Source organism: Tamandua tetradactyla, chromosome 1 (assembly GCF_023851605.1).
Source record: "Tamandua tetradactyla isolate mTamTet1 chromosome 1, mTamTet1.pri, whole genome shotgun sequence".
NCBI lineage: Eukaryota > Metazoa > Chordata > Mammalia > Pilosa > Myrmecophagidae > Tamandua > Tamandua tetradactyla.
The window spans coordinates 56,836,478-56,855,657 of NC_135327.1; the positions used below are offsets into that span (position 1 = coordinate 56,836,478).

A 19,180-nucleotide genomic window follows, 5' to 3' on the forward strand; every position below is an offset into this window, starting at 1 on the left:
CTCCCAAGGGGACTTTGCCTCTTTAAATAAAATACTCTTTTATTCACTGTTCAAATCATAGAGTCAGAGGTTACAAGGGGACAGAGTGGGGATGAGGAATGAGAAGTTAAGACTTAAAATGTACAAGACTTAATGTTGGGAATGATGGAAATGTTTTGGTAATTGATGGTAATGATGGTCACACAACATTGTGAACAGCGCTGAAATATTAATCTGTATGAAATTTAAAGGGGAAGGCGGGCCATGGTGGCCACAGAGTTCTCACCTGCCATGCTGGAGACCCAGGTTTGATTCCTGGTGCCTACCCATGCAAAAGAAGAAAGAAAAAATTTAAAGGAGAAATATTAGCTTATATATATGGTAGCAGAATATATATCTTTTTAAATCCATGTAACTACAGCACAGAGTGGGCTCTAAGTTAAATCACGGACTTTAATAGTACAGTTGTTAAAATGTGGTCAAAATTGTAACATATGTTCCACACCAGTGCCAGGTGTTGGTGGTAGGGTGGTATGTGAGAATCCTATATATTATACATGATTGTTCTATAAATCCACAACTTCTCTGATTAAAAAAGCTTTCTTAATGGCAAATAAAGCTTATGTCCACATAAAAACTTGTACACCCATGTTCATGGCAGCATTATTCACAATAACCAAAAAGAGGAAACAACCCAAATATCTATCAACTGAAGATGAATGGATAAATTAAATGTGGTGTATACATACAATGGGGTATTATTCAGTCATAAAAAAGAATGTATGATACATTATACAGGCTAGATTAATCTTGGAAACATTATGCTAAGAAGACAAATACAAAAGGACCATACTGTACAATTTCATTCATATGAGATGTCCAGAATAGGCAAATCCAGAGAGACAGAAATGGTTGCCAGGGACTGAGGAGAAGGGGAAATAATTGAATGCTAATAGGTAGGGTTTTGGGGGGAAGGATAATGAAAATACTCTTAAATTAGATAGTGGTGATGGTAGCGCAACTCTGAATAAACCACTGGCTTGTATGCTTTAAAAGGGTGAATATTATGGTATATGAATTCCATCTCAATTTTTTTAAAAGAGAGTGACAGGAAGTCACAATGGCGAAATATTGTCTTTCCTTGAAATACTAGAAAGTTAAATCTCAGTTGTAAAATATGTATAAAGATAAGTTGAAAAATGAGTTTGGCCCTGGAGAGAACTGCTAACAAGTCAGGTCTGAGCTTTTCTCTTTTCTCAACTGCTATTACCTTTTGGTCACCTTTAGCATAACATGTCAAATTTATCTTGCGCTTTTATCAGATGGCTGTGGTTTTAGAATTTGTTTAAGAACAGAACATTATAACCATAATTAGTAACTCCATTTTGAAAGAACTACAAATCAACTTTGGCTCCTAGAAATATAAGTGAATAAAAATAAGTGACTTTCTCCGCCGGCCCGCCGCACGGCGCCCACGCCCTGCAGCAGCCGACCCGCCCGCCCTCCTTCTCCCCTCTCTTTCCCCGCCGGCCCGCCGCGCGGCGCCCACGCCCCGCAGCAGCCGACCCGCCCGCCCTCCTTCTCCCCTCTCCCCCCTCCTCCCCCTCCTGCTCCGGCCGCTCTCCAACCACCACAGGGCCCTCTTCCCCCGCCTTCACCGGCTCCTCCACCATCAGCCTCTACCGCCTTGCCGCCCTCACCTTTCCTCCTCCAGAACAGCTACTGGGGGAGTGCAGATAATACAGAGCAGCTCCCGGAGCCACGAGGGAGATCAAAGGGACGGCGTACCCCATCCTGGAATGGCTGACTATCTAGGAGAACCAGCTCCGGTGAGATCACCAAGGGGCACGGGCTTTCCTGGGTGGGACGGCAAGCGACTGGAGTCCCTCCCCTCCACCTTCCCAGGCCAGCTGGTAGAATTGGACAGGCGGTCCCCTTAGGCCGCGGCGGCTGGTGCCCCCACCACACGAGGCCCCCCGGAACAACTGAGATAGTTGGGTCGGAAATCCCCAGACAGCGGAGAACAGTGACCGGGGGATCCCTTCCAAACACGTGACTCCCCCGTCGGCTGGGAATAGTGCACTCTCCCGGGCTGCGACAGCTGGCGCCCTCCTGCCACGCTTGGTACCCCGGGCCGACTAGCTAATTCGGCCGGACGCTCTCCCGTGCTGCGGCGGCCGGCGACCCTCCCTGCATTCGGAACCCCAGGCCGGCCGGCATTCTTCCAAGACGCTTCGGCTACCGAACCTCCCCTACGGCGAGAATTTTCCAGAGTTAAAGGACCCACAGCAACTTTCACTGGTGGAACCCGTAGACAAACGTGTGCCACGAGCGCCACCTACTGGGCAGGATAAGAAAAACAGAACCCAGAGATTGCACAGAAAAATCTTTCAACCTGAGCGGTCGAACACCCAGGGAAATCTGACTAAATGCCCAGATGCCAGCAGAAGATAACGGATCACGCTCAGAAAATTGAACATATGGCCCAGTCAAACGAAGAAACCAATAGTTCAAATGAGATACAGGAGCTGAAACAACTAATGCTGAATATACTAACAGAAATGGAAAACCTCTTCAAAAACGAAATCGATAAATTGAGGGAGGACATGAAGAAGACATGGGCTGAACATAAAGAAGAAATAGAAAAACTGAAAAAACAAATCACAGAACTTATGGAAGTGAAAGATAAAGTAGAAAAGATGGAAAAAACAATGGATACCTACAACGACAGATTTAAAGAAACAGAAGATAGAATTAGTGATTTGGAGGATGAAACATCTGAATTCCAAAAAGAAACAGAAACTATCCGGAAAAGAATGGAAAAATTTGAACAAGGTATCAGGGAACTCAAGGACAATGTGAACCGTACAAATATACGTGTAGTGGGTATCCCAGAAGGAGAAGAGAAGGGAAAAGGAGGAGAAAAACTAATGGAAGAAATTATCACTGAAAATTTCCCAACTCTTATGAAAGACCTAAAATTACAGATCCAAGAAGTGCAGCGCACCCCAAAGAGATTAGACACAAATAGGCGTTCCCCAAGACACTTACTAGTTAGAATGTCAGAGGTCAAAGAGAAAGAGAGGATCTTGAAAGCAGCAAGAGAAAAACAATCCGTCACATACAAGGGAAACCCAATAAGACTATGTGTAGATTTCTCAGCAGAAACCATGGAAGCTAGAAGACAGTGGGATGATATATTTAAGTTACTAAAAGAGAAAAACTGCCAGCCAAGACTCCTATATCCAGCAAAATTGTCCTTCAAAAATGAGGGAGAAATTAAAACATTCTCAGACAAAAAGTCATTGAGAGAATTTGTGACCAAGAGACCAGCTCTGCAAGAAATACTAAAGGAAGCACTAGAGTCAGAACCGAAAAGACAGAAGAGAGAGACATGGAGAAAAGTGTAGAAAGAAGGAAAGTCAGATATGATATATATAATACAAAAGGCAAAATGGTAGAGGAAAATATTATCCAAACAGTAATAACTCTAAATGTCAATGGACTGAATTCCCCAATTAAAAGATAGACTGGCAGAATGGATTAAAAAACAGGATCCTTCTATATGCTGTCTACAGGAAACACATCTTAGACCCAAAGATAAATATAGGTTGAAAGTGAAAGGTTGGGAAAAGATATTTCATGCAAATAACAACCAGAAAAGAGCAGGAGTGGCTATACTAATATCCAACAAGTTAGACTTCAAATGTAAAACAGTTAAAAGAGACAAAGAAGGACACTATATACTATTAAAAGGAACAATTAAGCAAGAAGACATAACAATCATAAATATTTACGCACCGAACCAGAATGCCCCAAAATACGTGAGGAATACACTGCAAACACTGAAAAGGGAAATAGACACATATACCATAATAGTTGGAGACTTCAATTCCCCACTCTCATCAATGGACAGAACATCTACACAGAGGATCAATAAAGAAATAGAGAACCTGAATATTACTATAAATGAGCTTGACTTAACAGACATTTATAGGACATTACATCCCACAACAGCAGGATACACCTTTTTTTCAAGTGCTCATGGATCATTCTCAAAGATAGACCATATGCTGGGTCACAAAGCAAGTCTTAACAAATTTAAAAATATTGAAATCATACACAACACTTTCTCGGATCATAAAGGAATGAAGTTGGAAATCAATAATAGGCAGAGTGCCAGAAAATTCATAAATACATGGAGGCTCAACAACACACTCTTAAACAACAAGTGGGTCAAAGAAGAAATTGCAAGAGAAATTAGTAAATACCTAGAGGCAAATGAAAATGAAGACACAACATATCAAAACTTATGGGACGCAGCAAAGGCAGTGCTAAGAGGGAAATTTATTGCCCTAAATGCCTTTATCAGAAAAGAAGAAAAGGCAAAAATGCAGGAATTAACTGTCCACTTGGAAGAACTGGAGAAAGAACAGCAAACTAATCCCAAAGCAAGTAAAAGGAAAGAAATAACAAAGATTAGAGCAGAAATAAATGAAATTGAAAACATGAAAACAATAGAGAAAATCAATAAGACCAGAAGTTGGTTCTATGAGAAAATCAACAAGATTGATGGGCCCTTAGCAAGATTGACAAAAAGAAGAAGAGAGAGGATGCAAATAAATAAGATTAGAAATGAAAGAGGAGACATAACTACTGACCTCACAGAAATAAAGGAGGTAATAACAGGATACTATGAACAACTTTACGCTAATAAATACAACAATTTAGAAAAAATGGACAGGTTCCTGGAAAGACATGAACAACCAACTTTGACTCAAGAAGAAATAGACGACCTCAACAAACCAATCACAAGTAAAGAGATTGAATTAGTTATTCAAAAGCTCCCTAAAAAGAAAAGTCCAGGACCAGACGGCTTCACATGTGAATTCTATCAAACATTCCAGAAAGAATTAGTACCTACTCTCCTCAAACTGTTTAACATAATCAAAGTGGAGGGAAAACTACCTAATTCATTCTATGAAGCCAACATCACCCTCATACCAAAACCAGGCAAAGATATTACAAAAAAAGAAAACTACAGACCAATCTCTCTAATGAATACAGATGCAAAAATTCTCAATAAAATTCTAGCAAATCGTATCCAACAACACATTAAAAGAATTATACATCCTGACCAAGTAGGATTCATCCCAGGTATGCAAGGATGGTTCAACATAAGAAAATCAATTAATGTAATACACCATATCAACAAATCAAAGCAGAAAAATCACATGATCATCTCAATTGATGCAGAGAAGGCATTTGACAAGACTCAACATCCTTTCCTGCTGAAAACACTTCAAAAGATAGGAATACAAGGGAACTTCCTTAAAATGATAGAGGGAATATATGAAAAACCCACAGCTAATATCATCCTCAATGGGGAAAAATTGAAAACTTTCCCCCTAAGATCAGGAACAAGACAAGGATGTCCACTATCACCACTATTATTCAACATTGTGTTGGAAGTTCTAGCCAGAGCAATTAGGCAAGAAAAAGAAATACAAGGCATCAAAATCGGAAAGGAAGAAGTAAAACTATCACTGTTTGCAGACGATATGATACTATATGTAGAAAACCCAGAAAAATCCACAACAAAATTACTAGAGCTAATAAATGAGTACAGCAAAGTAGCAGGCTACAAGATCAACATTCAAAAATCTGTAGCTTTTCTATACACTAGTAATTAACAAGCCGGGCGGAAATCAAGAAACGAATCCCATTTACAATCGCAACTAAAAGAATAAAATACCTAGGAATAAATTTAACCAAAGAGACAAAAAACCTATATAAAGAAAACTACAAAAAACTGTTAAAAGAAATCCCAGAAGACCTAAATAGATGGAAGGGCATACCGTGTTCATGGATTGGAAGACTAAATATAGTTAAGATGTCAATCCTACCTAAATTGATTTACAGATTCAATGCAATACCAATCAAAATCCCAACAATTTATTTTTCAGAAATAGAAAAACCAATAAGCAAATTTATCTGGAAGGGCAGGGTGCCCCGAATTGCTAAAAACATCTTGAGGAAAAAAACGAAGCTGGAGGTCTCGTGCTGCCTGACTTTAAGGCATATTATGAAGCCACAGTGGTCAAAACAGCATGGTATTGGCATAAAGATAGATATATCGACCAATGGAATCGAATAGAGTGCTCAGATATAGACCCTCTCATCTATGGACATTTGATCTTTGATAAGGCAGTCAAGCCAACTCACCTGGGACAGAACAGTCTCTTCAATAAATGGTGCCTAGAGAACTGGATATCCATATGCAAAAGAATGAAAGAAGACCCATCTCTCACACCCTATACAAAAGTTAACTCAAAATGGATCAAAGATCTAAACATTAGGTCTAAGACCATAAAACAGTTAGAGGAAAATGTTGGGAGATATCTTATGGATCTTACAACTGGAGGTGGTTTTATGGACCTTAAACCTAAAGCAAGAACACTGAAGAAGGAAATAAATAAATGGGAGCTCCTCAAAATTAAACACTTTTGTGCATCAGAGAACTTCATCAAGAAAGTAGAAAGACAGCCTACACAATGGGAGACAATATTTGGAAACGACATATCAGATAAAGGTCTAGTATCCAGAATTTATAAAGAGATTGTTCAACTCAACAACAAAAAGACAGCCAACCCAATTACAAAATGGGAAAAAGACTTAAACAGACACCTACCAGAAGAAGAAATACGGATGGCCAAGAGGCACATGAAGAGATGCTCAATGTCCCTGGCCATTAGAGAAATGCAAATCAAAACCACAATGAGATATCATCTCACACTCACCAGAATGGCCATTATCAACAAAACAGAAAATGACAAGTGCTGGAGAGGATGCGGAGAAAGAGGCACACTTATCCACTGTTGGTGGGAATGTCAAAGGGTGGAAGGCAGTTTGGCGGTTCCTCAAAAAGCTGAATATAGAATTGCCATACGACCCAGCAATACCATTGCTAGGTATCTACTCAAAGGACTTAAGGGCAAAGACACAAACGGACATTTGCACACCAATGTTTATAGCAGCGTTATTTACAATTGCAAAGAGATGGAAACAGCCAAAATCTCCATCAACAGAAGAGTGGCTGAACAAACTGTGGTATATACATACGATGGAATATTATGCAGCTTTAAGACAAGATAAACTTATGAACCATGTAATAACATGGATGGACCTAGAGAATATTATGCTGAGTGAATCCAGCCAAAAACTAAAGGACAAATACTGTATGGTCCCACTGATGTGAACGGACATTCGAGAATAAACTTGAAATATGTCATTGGTAACAGAGTTCAGCAGGAGTTAGAAACAGGGTAAGACAATGGGTAATTGAAGCTGAAGGGATACAGACTGTGCAACAGGACTAGATACAAAAACTCAAAAATGGACAGCACAATAATACCTAATTGTAAAGTAATCATGTTAAAATACTGAATGAAGCTGCATCTGAGCTATAGGGTTTTTTTTGTTTTTGTTTGCTTGTTGGTTTGTTTGTTGTTGCTGTTTTTTACTATTATTACTACTTTTATTTCTTTTCTTTATATTAACATTTTATATCTTTTTCTGTTGTGTTGCTAGTTCCTCTAAACCGATGCAAACGTACTAAGAAACAATGATCAAGCATCTATGTGATGATGTTAAGAATTACTGAGTGCATATGTAGAATGGTATGATTTCTAAATGTTGTGTTAATTTTTTTTTTCTTTTTTTCTTTCCGTTAATAAAAAAATAAAAAATAAGTGACTTACCCAATTTCTTGCCTTTTGGGTGAGTCAGTGCTCAGTCTCCAGAGGCAGAGCCAGCAGTCCTGCTCCTGTTGAAGGAGAGGACTGTGCCAGGAGGGAGCTGGATAAAGGGAAAAAGGGCCTAGTCACATAGCCTAGGAGGTGGGCCCTCCAACCCCCCTTTACAAATAGGAAACTGAGGCCCATAAAAGTTCAGTCCAAAGCTGGAACTGATAGTTTCTCCTCTTTACCCACAGCTTGTTTTCAACCTGCCTCTAGAAAATAACAATGGGTTTGAAATAGTGATGTTTCCATCACAAATTTAAGCTTTAATGAAACAACTGTTATTGGGTAGCCTGTCTGTTTCCTCAACCTGCCACCAACTAGAGCTCATGACAGTCTTGTGAGGGGGGTGGGACAGGTGGTGTCCTCATTTTATAGTTGGAGGAGCAGAGCTCAGTGGTGTCATAGTGGCAGAGGTCAGGCAGCTAGTGGGTTGGGGCTCACAGTAGTGGTTGGAACCCAGCTTCTGGGCATGAAGGCATAGTTGCCTGCTCTCTTGGAACCTCCTTCAGAGCACTGGAAGCTAGCCACCCGTTAGGGAACAGCCTTTGCCCCATGTGCACATGTTCATAAATTGTAGTTCTGTGACTTTTTAATAACTTCTTATATAACAAAGACAGGCACTGACAGAAGGACATTGCCAAAGTAGGAGCCCCCAGGAACTGTAAATAGCACACCTTATAGTTGCCACATCATAAGAACCAGAGAACCCAGTTCGTGCCTCTTGGGTACAAGCAGTTTCCTTCCTCCTCACGGTGAGAACTTCATTTGCTCTCCTGTATGATACTCAGCAAGCTAGAAGAGTCACATTGCTAATTTTTAGATGAGGCTGTGGCACTGACTGGTTTACCTGGAATAACTCCCACCCTTTGATTCCCTGAGTCCAGCCTCATGGTCTGACATCAAGTGTGGGTCTTGGTGTCAGGCTGTGTTACTGAGTAGGCAGAGCATTCCCTGGAGAAAGCACAGTCCCTCTACACACCACAGGGATATTAAACCATGTTAAACCCATGTGAGGATAGACCTAGATCAGACTCTTCCAATGCACTTGCTTTTTGTCTTCTCCCTTCTGTTCACCATCTGTAAGATGTGAGATGGAAAGAACATAACTTCGTTGAGTCCTACTGCTTTCACTTGAAGGGGTGTGGGACATTTAAATCCCTTCTACTGGTTGAGTCTCAGGAGCCTGCACTTTACTATGGGCCAGGAAAATACTTACACTCTCCCTTATTTCTGAATTTGTCTTTCAGCTCTGTGCAGTGTGTCTAGAAGACTTCAAGCCTCGAGATGAGTTGGGGATTTGTCCATGTAAGCACGCCTTCCACAGAAAGTGAGTATTTATGTGGAATTATTTAGTGGGACCCGAGTTTGAAGCATATAGACCAACTTACGGCCAAGACCCAGGCAAGCCCACACCTTTCTGGAGCCCAGGCTATAAACAGCTACTGAACTGGGACTTTCCAATGAGAACTTCCTTCTCCTAAGAACTTATTTAATCAAAACCAGTTATTAATCAAAATAAGTGTGGATATAAATGGTTGTATAGGGCTGTCTCCTTCTACATATTAATACTATTCCTTCTCTTGAAATCTTAATGCACTTTGTATTTCTATCAGGAAATTTTATTTTTCCTATTTCCCACCTTCCTCCTCAGTATACTTCATTCTTCTGTAAGAAGCTGTGGATGCCTAAGGGCAAAGCATGGTGACTCTGGCTTCTTAGCTTCACCTTGGAAGAAAGGTAGCTTTAGGTCCTGCAGAGGATATAGTGGGTCCTGCACCTAGCGGTGGCACTCCTGAGAACCAGACAAGACACCCCTAAAGATTTTGGTTGTTCATAGCCAGTGTGCTCATAAGGGACAGATGTGTTCAATACACCTGTAGTAGCCACATTGTGGCCCCTGGGCTGCCATGGGCACAGGACTGACGCCTTCCCTCCTGGGTGTCTCATTCTGCAGGTGCCTTATTAAGTGGCTGGAGGTTCGGAAAGTGTGTCCACTGTGCAACATGCCAGTTCTGCAGCTGGCCCAGCTACATAGTAAGCAGGACCGTGGACCCCCACAGGGGCCCCTCCCCGGGGCAGAAAATATTGTATAAGCTCCCCAGACTGTTGCTGGATACGACGTCCACGTGGAGCCAGGAGGAACCAAGCAGTCTATGGGTTGGCTGCTCTCTACCCAGGGCACGAGTTGCCACTTCCTTTGTTTCATGAAGAACTCTTGGGCCAGCTAAGCTGGGAGCCCAGACGTTGGGTCTTGTGACAACCAAAGCACTCTGACATTACCCCATGCTCAGAGAAGAGGAGTAGATGAGCCTGCGGGATTGGTTCAAGAAATGTCATGAAGGTCTTTTGCTACCTTCATTATGCCCTGTCTCCCAGACACTTATCTCCATGTTAAGGTGAATCTTGATCAAGCAGAATTGAAGATAAACACAAGTGTTAGAGAAGGTAACTGAGGGCAGGCCTTCAAAGCCCCACCCCCACCCCGTGGACAAATGAGCTTCTATGCAGACCGTGCATGCCTTTGCAGCAGCAACCCCACCCCACCCCTGCCTGGGTAGTCCCCAAGCCAACAAAACCAGGGGTTACCTCAGTCAAAGCATGTCTGGTTGCCAGTGGTTGGTGAGGTGGTACCAACGCAAGGCTTTTCACATTAGGTCCCTTTAATTTGGCCAAGGGCTTTAGTTACGCTTGTCACCAGCCCTTCACCCTCGATTTCACAACACCTGCTATCAGATCATCTAAGCTAAAAACATTAGACATGCCTGGAAAGGCTTGATCAGAAGCCATCTCCTATCATTTCCCCTTCCAGCTCACCAGTGAGGCACGGTCAAACTGCCCAGTCAGGAGTCCCAGCAGGGGAGGGCCCTGGCCCACCATGTCCGTGGGCAGTTCTCCCCAGTGCCTCTGCAGGAAGTGACTGCAGGCCCCTTAGAGCCTCTGAAGAGGAGTGTGTCCTGAGCACAGCCAGCCTTCCTGGCCCGAGGAAGGTGCCAACCCCCAGCCTCTACCCTTCCTGCCCTCCTCTTCCCAGAGGCATGGGCCCTGCCTTCTTCCTTCCCTCTCTTGCCCTATCTGTGTTTCTACTTAAAGATAAATGCTTGTCACTGACTTTTTAACAATGTAAAGCATCCCAAATAAGATCCCTACATAATTCTGAAGCCAATTGATCCACTTGAAATTGTAAATAGTTTCAGGAAGTTCCTGCAGGGCCCTTTGCCCTTTTGGTGGTGTGCCTCCTCAGAATTTGAACTTTTGATAACTAATTGAAAATGTCTTTATAGGAGAGAAATGCATGCTGTTCTTAGGCTCTTTCTGTCCAACTTTTCTAGAAATGACTCAGAATCCATTAGGATTCTTGAATATTGTATAAATTAGCTGTATAATGGCAACGGTGGGTCCGATAAAAAGTACTTTTCCACAGGTCCACCCTCCACTTCCCTCTGACAGACACCAGGTTGGGGGAGGGGAATGTTCACTTGGAAATAAGGTACGGAGAGGATGGAGGGAACTTCGCAACCCTCCTCATAGCATGTCCCCAGGAATTTTTTCTAGAATCCAACCTCTACCAACTAGAACGACCCCTACCATGGCTGGGGTCATATGAGGAAAATTCCTAGAATAGCACTGGGCAGAATTCATTTTTGAAAATTAACTTCCAATTGGTCAGAATCAGCGGTTTCCTGTGTGTGACCTATTCATGTTATACTAACAACTGCTTGCTGGGGCGGGGGGGGGGGCGGGGGGAGGCCAGGAAGGGTGGAAGATTGTTAAAGCCTTAGCCTGTTGGGTACCCATGAACAGAACTACTTGTTCACATAACTCCCACTCTGTGTCTGCGTTCTCTGCTAGTAGCACAATAGAGCTGAATGCTGGGAAACACTCAGTTTGTAGTGAAATGTTTTCACTTACCAATGTCAAAAGTAGGCTTCCTTTTGGACTAGGCTCATTATTGGCCAACACCCATCATATCCATAGAATGGCCTTAGGGACAAATCTCTTTTACAGGGCTTCAATAAGAAAGGGAATTTTTTCCCCCCTCAAAGGAATTTCTTGAACTCTGTACTGGAAATTATTTCAGCTCACAGCTTTTGTAGGATTGTAGCCTTTTAGTTGCAGCTGTTTTTTTTTTTTTTGTACCTCAGTACCAGATAGATCCCTGAATTTGTAGGGAGGCAAATTCATCTCACTAGGTCTAAGCTAAAAGCAGGTTGAAGTGCTTGATGCATAGCACTGGACCAGAAAAGCAAAGCCAAAATGATGCTGTCAGAGAAAAGCACAAGAATGCATTGCCTCCCTACTGGGCACCAGCTTGGATCAGCTTCACCCCAATAAGGCCCCACTAACATGACCATAACACCGGGGAATGTGGAATACTTTTAAAAATGCATTTCTGCTGCTAGAATTAGGCTGGAGACCGGAGTTCTACATGAGTTCGTTCTCCTATTAGTCCTCTCCCTTTCTTGGTCTGGCATCCTTCGATTGTAGCATGTCCAGTATTACTCTTAGTAATTCCTGCGACTCTTAGCAACATCACCTGTATCCTACACCAGGATTTTCCTGTGCCTCTGCATTGATGCCCATGCAAAGGGCAGGGATGATCCTGATTAAAGTCACAGTTGTATGTGTGAAGGACAAGGTTAAATCTCCATCAAGGATTTCTTTTTATAAGGAATGGGTTTAGGATCCCTTCATACTTGTGGCTCATGTTCAAACCCCACAGTAAGACTAGTGAGGCTGTCCCCTTCCACAGTATCTGAGCTGCTGATGTCCTTTTGTTAATGTGTAAACAATTGGAGACTCTGGTATGTTTTGGGCCACTGCCTGATTTTATGGTGACTTTTTGCACCATAGGACTTAAGCAGCTTCAAGATTAGATGTTATTTATGCACTGTGGGCTAGGAGACCATAACTCAACCCTATCTGGACCCCAAAAGGGCAGCTAAGGAGATGACTGCATTCAGCTGGCTTTAGGAACATGCAACAAAACCAGCCTGATTTGATTTCTGGTTGGGTAGGCAGAAGACATCAGGAGTTGTAAAGTATCACTTTTCTTTGCTTTAGTATGATTTGGATGACCTGTCCCTGACAGTTAGGTCCTTGTAGCCTGTGGTCACGTAACTAGAGGTTAGGACAAGACAGATATGGCCAGATGGGGAGAGGTGGCCCATGGGAGAAGTCTCAGTTGAGGGATCCAGGGGACCTTCACTGCCTAAGACTTCTTGGCAAGTTTTGACTAATCAAGATCCTTTCCCCAATGCCAGGTTCCTCAGATCCAATAGAGAAGTGGTCTCAGGCGTTGTCCCTTTCTACAGCTCCACTCCAAAAGCATTTGGGTGGACTTACTGACTCCACCCTGCTTTTGCCCTCCTAAGCCACTCAGAATGACTCTGTAGTGGTTCTTTTTTGGTGACGTTTTCTGAAATACATACAGGGAGGCCTCCCCAGAGCTGAGGAGAAAAGCTGCTTAGAGATTTGCTAATGTGGCATATTACATTAATTGATTTTCTTGTGTTGAAGCACCCTTGCATACCTGGAATAAAACCCACTTCATGATGGCATATAGGTCTTTTAATGTACAGTTGGATTCAATTTGCAAGTATTTTGTTGAGGATTTCTGCATCTGTGCTATATAGAATGAGTAAGGTAGTGTTCCCTCCTCTTCAATTTTCTGGTAGAGTTTGAGCAGAGTGGTATTAATTCTTCCTGAGCAGAATGGTATTAATTCTTATTGGGATAACTGGTAGACCTGTGATATCATCCAGTCCTGGACTTTTCCTTCTTGGGAGGTTTTTGAAGGCAGATTCAAACTCTTTACTTGGCTTGCTGAGGTCTTCTATTTCTTAAGCCATGTAGTTTATTCATTTATTTCTAGAAATGTAGTCCCTTTCATCTATCTAATTTGTTAGCATACAATTGTTCCTACTATCTTCTTATCATCTTTTATTTGTGGGGTCAGAAGTAATGTCCCCCCTCTCATTTCTGATTTTATTGGCCTCTTATCTTTTTGTTGTTGTCAGTTTAGCTAAGGGTTTGTCAATTTTATTGATCTCAAAAAAAAAATTCTGAATTTATGAGTTTTTTGTTCTCAATTTCATTTCTGCTCTGTAATTTCTTTCCTTCTGCTTGCATTGAGATTATTTTGCTGCTTTTCCTAGGGCCTCCAGGTGTGAATTTTGTCTTTGATTTTAGCTCTTTCTTCCTTCTTAATGTAGGCTCTTAGGGCTATAAATTTCCCTCTCAATACTGCTTTTGCTGTATCCCATGTTTTGGATGTTTTCATTTTCACTGATCTTGAGAAGCTGATTTCTCTTCTAATTTCTTCTTTGCCCCGCTAATTCAGTTAACATCTATAAATTTATTATTTCTCCAGTGCTCAGCCTGTTATTGACATCCAGTTTCATTTCATTACAGAGAAAGTATTTTGTGTAACTTCAGTCTTTTAAAATTTATTAAGATTTGTTTTGTGATCAAACATGTGGTCTGTCCTTGAGAATAATCCATGAGCACTTATATTCTGTATTTGTGTTTAGTCTAGTTCATTTTCATATTATTCAAGTTTCTGTATTCTTATTGATCCTCTGTCTAGATGTTCTGTTGATAGAGCATCAACAGTTGAAGTTTCCAACTATTGTAGACATGTCTATCACTCCCTTCAGTTTTGCCAGTTTGCCTCGTGTATTTTGTAGCACCCTAGTTAGATGATGATTTCTTGGTAGATTGCTCCTTCTATTATTAATATATAATGTCCTTCTTTGTCTCATATAACAGCTTTGCTATTAAAGTGTATTTTGTCCAATATTAGTATAGCTACACCAGCTTTTTGCTTATGGTGTGCATGAAATACCTTTTCCCAACCTTTCACTTTCAATCTATTTGTATATTTGGGTCTGAGGTGAGTTTCTTGTAAACAGCATATAGAACAATATATTTTTTTTAATCCAGTTTGCCAGTCGGTGTCATTTGATAGGGAGTTTAATCCATTTATATTCAATGTTATTACTGTAAAGGCAGTATTTACTTTAACCATTTTATCCTTTGGTATATATATATATATGTGTGTGTGTGTGTGTGTGTTTAACCCCTTTAATTGCCATTACTGATAATCTTCATTTCTATGCTCTCCTCCAAACCTCTCTCTCCATTCTTTCCTTTCAGCCTGCAGGACTCCCTTTAGTATTTCCTGTAGGACAGATCTCTTGTTAACGAATTCTGTCAGCTTCTGTGAATATCTTAAACTCTCCATCATTTGTAAAGGACAGTTTTGCCAGATGAGAATTCTTGGCTGCTAATTTTCCTCTTTCAGTATCTTGAATATGTCATACTACTGCCTTCTCACCTCCTTGATGATGGAGAAATCATTTTTTATGAGAAACTGACACTTTTTGGGCATTTCTTATATTTCTTATATGTAATGAATTGCTTTTCTCTTGCTGCTTTCAGAATTTTTTAAGTATTCGACACCCTGATTAGTTATGTCTTGGAATAGGTTTATGCGGATTTTAAATTTGCTTTGGGGTACTTTACACTTCTTGGACCTGAATAAGAGTCTAAGAAGTGTACTCTTACATAAGAGTTGGGAAGTCCTTGGCCATACTTTCCCAACTATTCCTTCTACCCCTTTTCCTTTCTCTTCTCCTTCTGGGACATCCAGACGCAAATGTTCACACACTTTGTGTTGTCAGTTAGTTCCCAAAGACCCTGCTCTATTTTCCCCATCCCTTTCTCAGTCTGATCCTTTGTCCGAATTTGGATGCTGTTTCCTAGCTCACTGGTCCTTTCTTCTGCCTGTTCAAATCTGTTGTGTATTTTACATTTCATTTATTGTACCTTTTATTCCCATGAGGTTATTTTTGCTTGTGTTCAAATTCTTTTTGCTTACCCAGTATCTTCTTAATATCCTTTACTCTTTAGCCAAATTGTTTAATTTGCTTAGATTTGTTTGAACATCATCTTATCAGTTCCAGATTCTGTCTCCTCTGACTTTTTGTTCCTTTGGGCCATATTTTCCTGTTTCTTATTATGGCTTGTAACTTTTTCTATCTTGATAAGGTTATTCAAAAGGTCAGTTCCTCATTCTTGTCAGTTTCTCTATTTTGTTGTGCTTTGGGTTTGTATTTAGGCTATTCTTTGACCCTTGGTTTGTATTTCCCAGCCAAAACAGGGTCAGGGACCCACAGTAGGGGTACAGGCCAGTTCCAAAGGGGCCTGGGGAGAGAGTCAGGAAAGAAGCCAAAAAGCTCCCCAAAGTTGCACTTTCCTGGCCTGCTCGGCAGATGGTGCTCTTCTGTCTCTTTGCAGTAAAGAAAGTAGGATTTTAGCCCTGACATGGGTGGATAGGTGACAGCTAGCACCTGGTCAGATTAGGCTAAAGCAGGAAGGAGAACCGAGTGGTCTAAATTCACCAGCCAATAGCTGGATGAGTACTGGGTCATTGCCCCCCACCCCTCCTTCTTGGGGAGGAGGACTTTCATGGCCCTTGAAGCCCACTCGACAGGCTGACCCAAAGCTGCTTGCCTCAAGGGTGGGGGTGGGCACCAGAAGCCTTGGCCATACAAGTTACTCACAGATTTTCAGTTTTTCACTCTTAGTCCCACTCTTCCCTGAATGCTGTGCAGCACTCCCCTGGTCTCCAGAGCCCCAGAACAACTATTTACAATTTCTGCCTACCCACTAACTGATTTTGGAAGAGTGAGCCCTCCCTGCAGCTCCTTGTTCTGCCATCTTCCTAGAGGTCCTGTGCTGAGTGATTTGAATCACCATCACTCAACCCCAGGGTTTGTATTACCAACATCCTCCTCGCAGGCTCTCATGAAGGGTGGCCACAGTGTATGTCCAGGGCCTAGACAGGCTACAGTAGGCCTAGGGGCTATGGGAGCTGCTGACATTACATAACATCATCCAGTGCACATGGGCTCCTCTTTTCACAATAGCAATAGGACAGCAACCCTAGAAGCCTGAGTAGGGACTTCCCCTGGGGTCCAAGTTTGCCTGGCTTCCTTCCTTTTCCCCTCATTTTCCTCCCTGGTTACCTCCACTCACCTTGGCCCACAATGCACCTGACTTGACCACTCACTGCGAAGTTTTCCTTCAGGGGGTTCACAGACCACAAAAACAAAGTCTTTGCATCCTTGACCCCCAGCATACCCAGCTCCTCAACCCTTGAACACCCACTACCATTAATTTGCTTCCTGTGTATCCTTCCCAAGATCAGATTGTACATACAAGTACTAACAAGTTTTTCTCTTTTACTCTAATGATCTCATGATCTGGACAAGTATATTCAGGGAAGCATTCATATTCAAGAGCCATCTCAGAAATCAGAATATCTCTAAAAGGTAAGCCCAGAAGGAGGAAGTGTTTGCAATTACATTCCTTTTGAGTAAGGCATATTTTTACTTGACTGCAACATACTGGAATCCTATAGAAACAAAAGCTGCAAATAATCCTTTCCTTACTCTCACCATAAATGCCCAGCTAACAGGAGAGCAAAACCAGAGTTTTCAGACTGTCTGACCTGTGACATGATGTTCATGCCAGCTCGGTGGTTGAAAGCGGGCTTTAATCCAGATCTGAGCAGCCCTTACAGGTGCCTGGACAAGCTGCTGGACCTGCCCCCATCTTGGCTGGTTCCAGGTGGGGGCCAAGAGCCTGCAGTGAGGTCCACTACAGCTGTCATGCTCTCTTGGACCAGCTCCTGTGTTTTGAGGCAGTTGGTTGAGAAGCAGCAGGGTGAGGCATCTATTTAGTGGGGCAGATGTCTTGGCTGCTAGGCAAGTGGATGGAAGATGTCCTCAGAATTAACTGCAGATCTGTCTAAATGCCCATGCAAATTCATGGATTTGCTTTCTTTCCTTTCCAACCTTTTTATGGACACGCATTTTAAGATGCTTCCTACAGAATTTTCCCCTCATCCAGCTTTTAAATCTGACAACAGAAATTACCCCACCAACAGTCTTTTCATTTAAAAAAAAAAAAGGCTCATTTTTGCCCCTGTAGGAGATGAAAGTCAGATGCTTCCTCCAAACAGCCATGGGAGTTAGGAGGAAGCACAGCCTCCCAGTGCCTCTCAGCCCTTTCCAACACTGTCCTTACCTCCATAGCACATCCACCTCTCCAGAGTATCTGCCACCCAGAGCAGCAGACCAAGTCTTTCCCTGGATCAAAAGAATTTTTAAAATACCACTTGGTGAATCTTTGGCCCTGGGTTAGTATCTTTCACTTAACTGTTAGGAGTTTCTCAAGTAAAGGAGATGAATGTGTGTCTGGGTGCCTAAATTCTGGTGAACTCACTTTACAACTAATGACTGGAAATAGCTTCTTTCGTAAAGAAGATTAATGAAAGATCCCATGTGCCACGGAATGTGCTTCCATTTTTTTGAATGAAACTATCAAGACAAAAATAGAGGAACTTGTTCAGTACATTTGTTACTTCTCCAATTCAGCTTTGGAGCCCAAATTAATGGCAGATGCAAATAGCTTTATTCTGCTTCTAGGCTAAGTGTCAACACAGTTGGTTTACCAATGCAGCCCTCACTTCTTTGGCTGTCGGATCGGGGAGAACACCCGCCTCCTCCAGGAACATGTCATACCTAGAATGTAGGTTTCCATCAGTGTCAGGGGACTTGTTTATATTTTAATAGAGCTCTTCTCAGGAGCTTTTGCCAAAGCAAGCCTGGCCAGGAACATGTGCATCTCCAGCCACTAACTAGCACCCTGCTTGGTCTTCAACTGCCCACGCCCATCAGCCCAGGCAAGGGCTAGAGCGGGGGGAACAGGGGTGGCCAGTTTTGTGAAGGCCCTCCTGGTGGCAGCCTGTTTTCAAGAGGGAGAGAGAGAATGTTCCTAATAACTCGAGTCTCTATCTTGACAGATCATTGTAAGGAAGGAGGTGGGGAAGGGTTACTTTAGTCTCAAGTTTAGCCCTTTGGGATTTACTCACTAGCTATTGTGTAACTCACTCAAAAAGGTTTATGAAATGCTGAGCCTCAGGTTTCATAGACGTGTTTGTACACTAAGAATTCTGCAGCAGAATATTTTTAAACATTCGCAGTTTTTTGTAAGCTATATTTTTGTATATTTGCCATTTTAAATTCTAATACATTTTTTGCCTAATCACTCCTGTTTAAAAAATAAAACATGCATGTAATTGACTTAAACAAATGTAAATAAAAATTTTGAAACTACTTCATGACAAGAATGTGCCTTCAACTCACTTCTGACCATCCACACCCCACTTAAGCCATGTGCAGCAGGAGTTGGAAACTCAAGATGAATGGTTCTGATCAAAGGGGTCTGGTCACCATATAACAGCCCTGGGCTGGAACAGCCTCTGGACTGTCTGCCCCCACCCCATCCACCGTGGTGTGATAGTGCAGGGTAGTGGGACTAGGCGGAAGGCA

The 19,180-nt window shown here is 42.1% G+C and overlaps 1 protein-coding gene across 8 annotated transcripts in view; it reads left to right on the top strand.

The window, feature by feature from the left end:
* The window catches only part of RNF24 (ring finger protein 24), a 167,162-nt gene extending 148,198 nt beyond the window's left edge, over window positions 1-18,964 (top strand). For all 8 annotated transcript variants that reach the window (XM_077116507.1, XM_077116515.1, XM_077116559.1 and 5 more), the window contains 2 exons: window positions 9,029-9,108; window positions 9,736-18,964. In XM_077116507.1, the coding sequence (XP_076972622.1) occupies window positions 9,029-9,108; window positions 9,736-9,874 (219 nt within the window). In that variant the 3' untranslated portion in view covers window positions 9,875-18,964. The remainder of the gene's footprint in view (window positions 1-9,028; window positions 9,109-9,735) is intronic.
* Window positions 18,965-19,180: the final 216 nt, after the last annotated feature.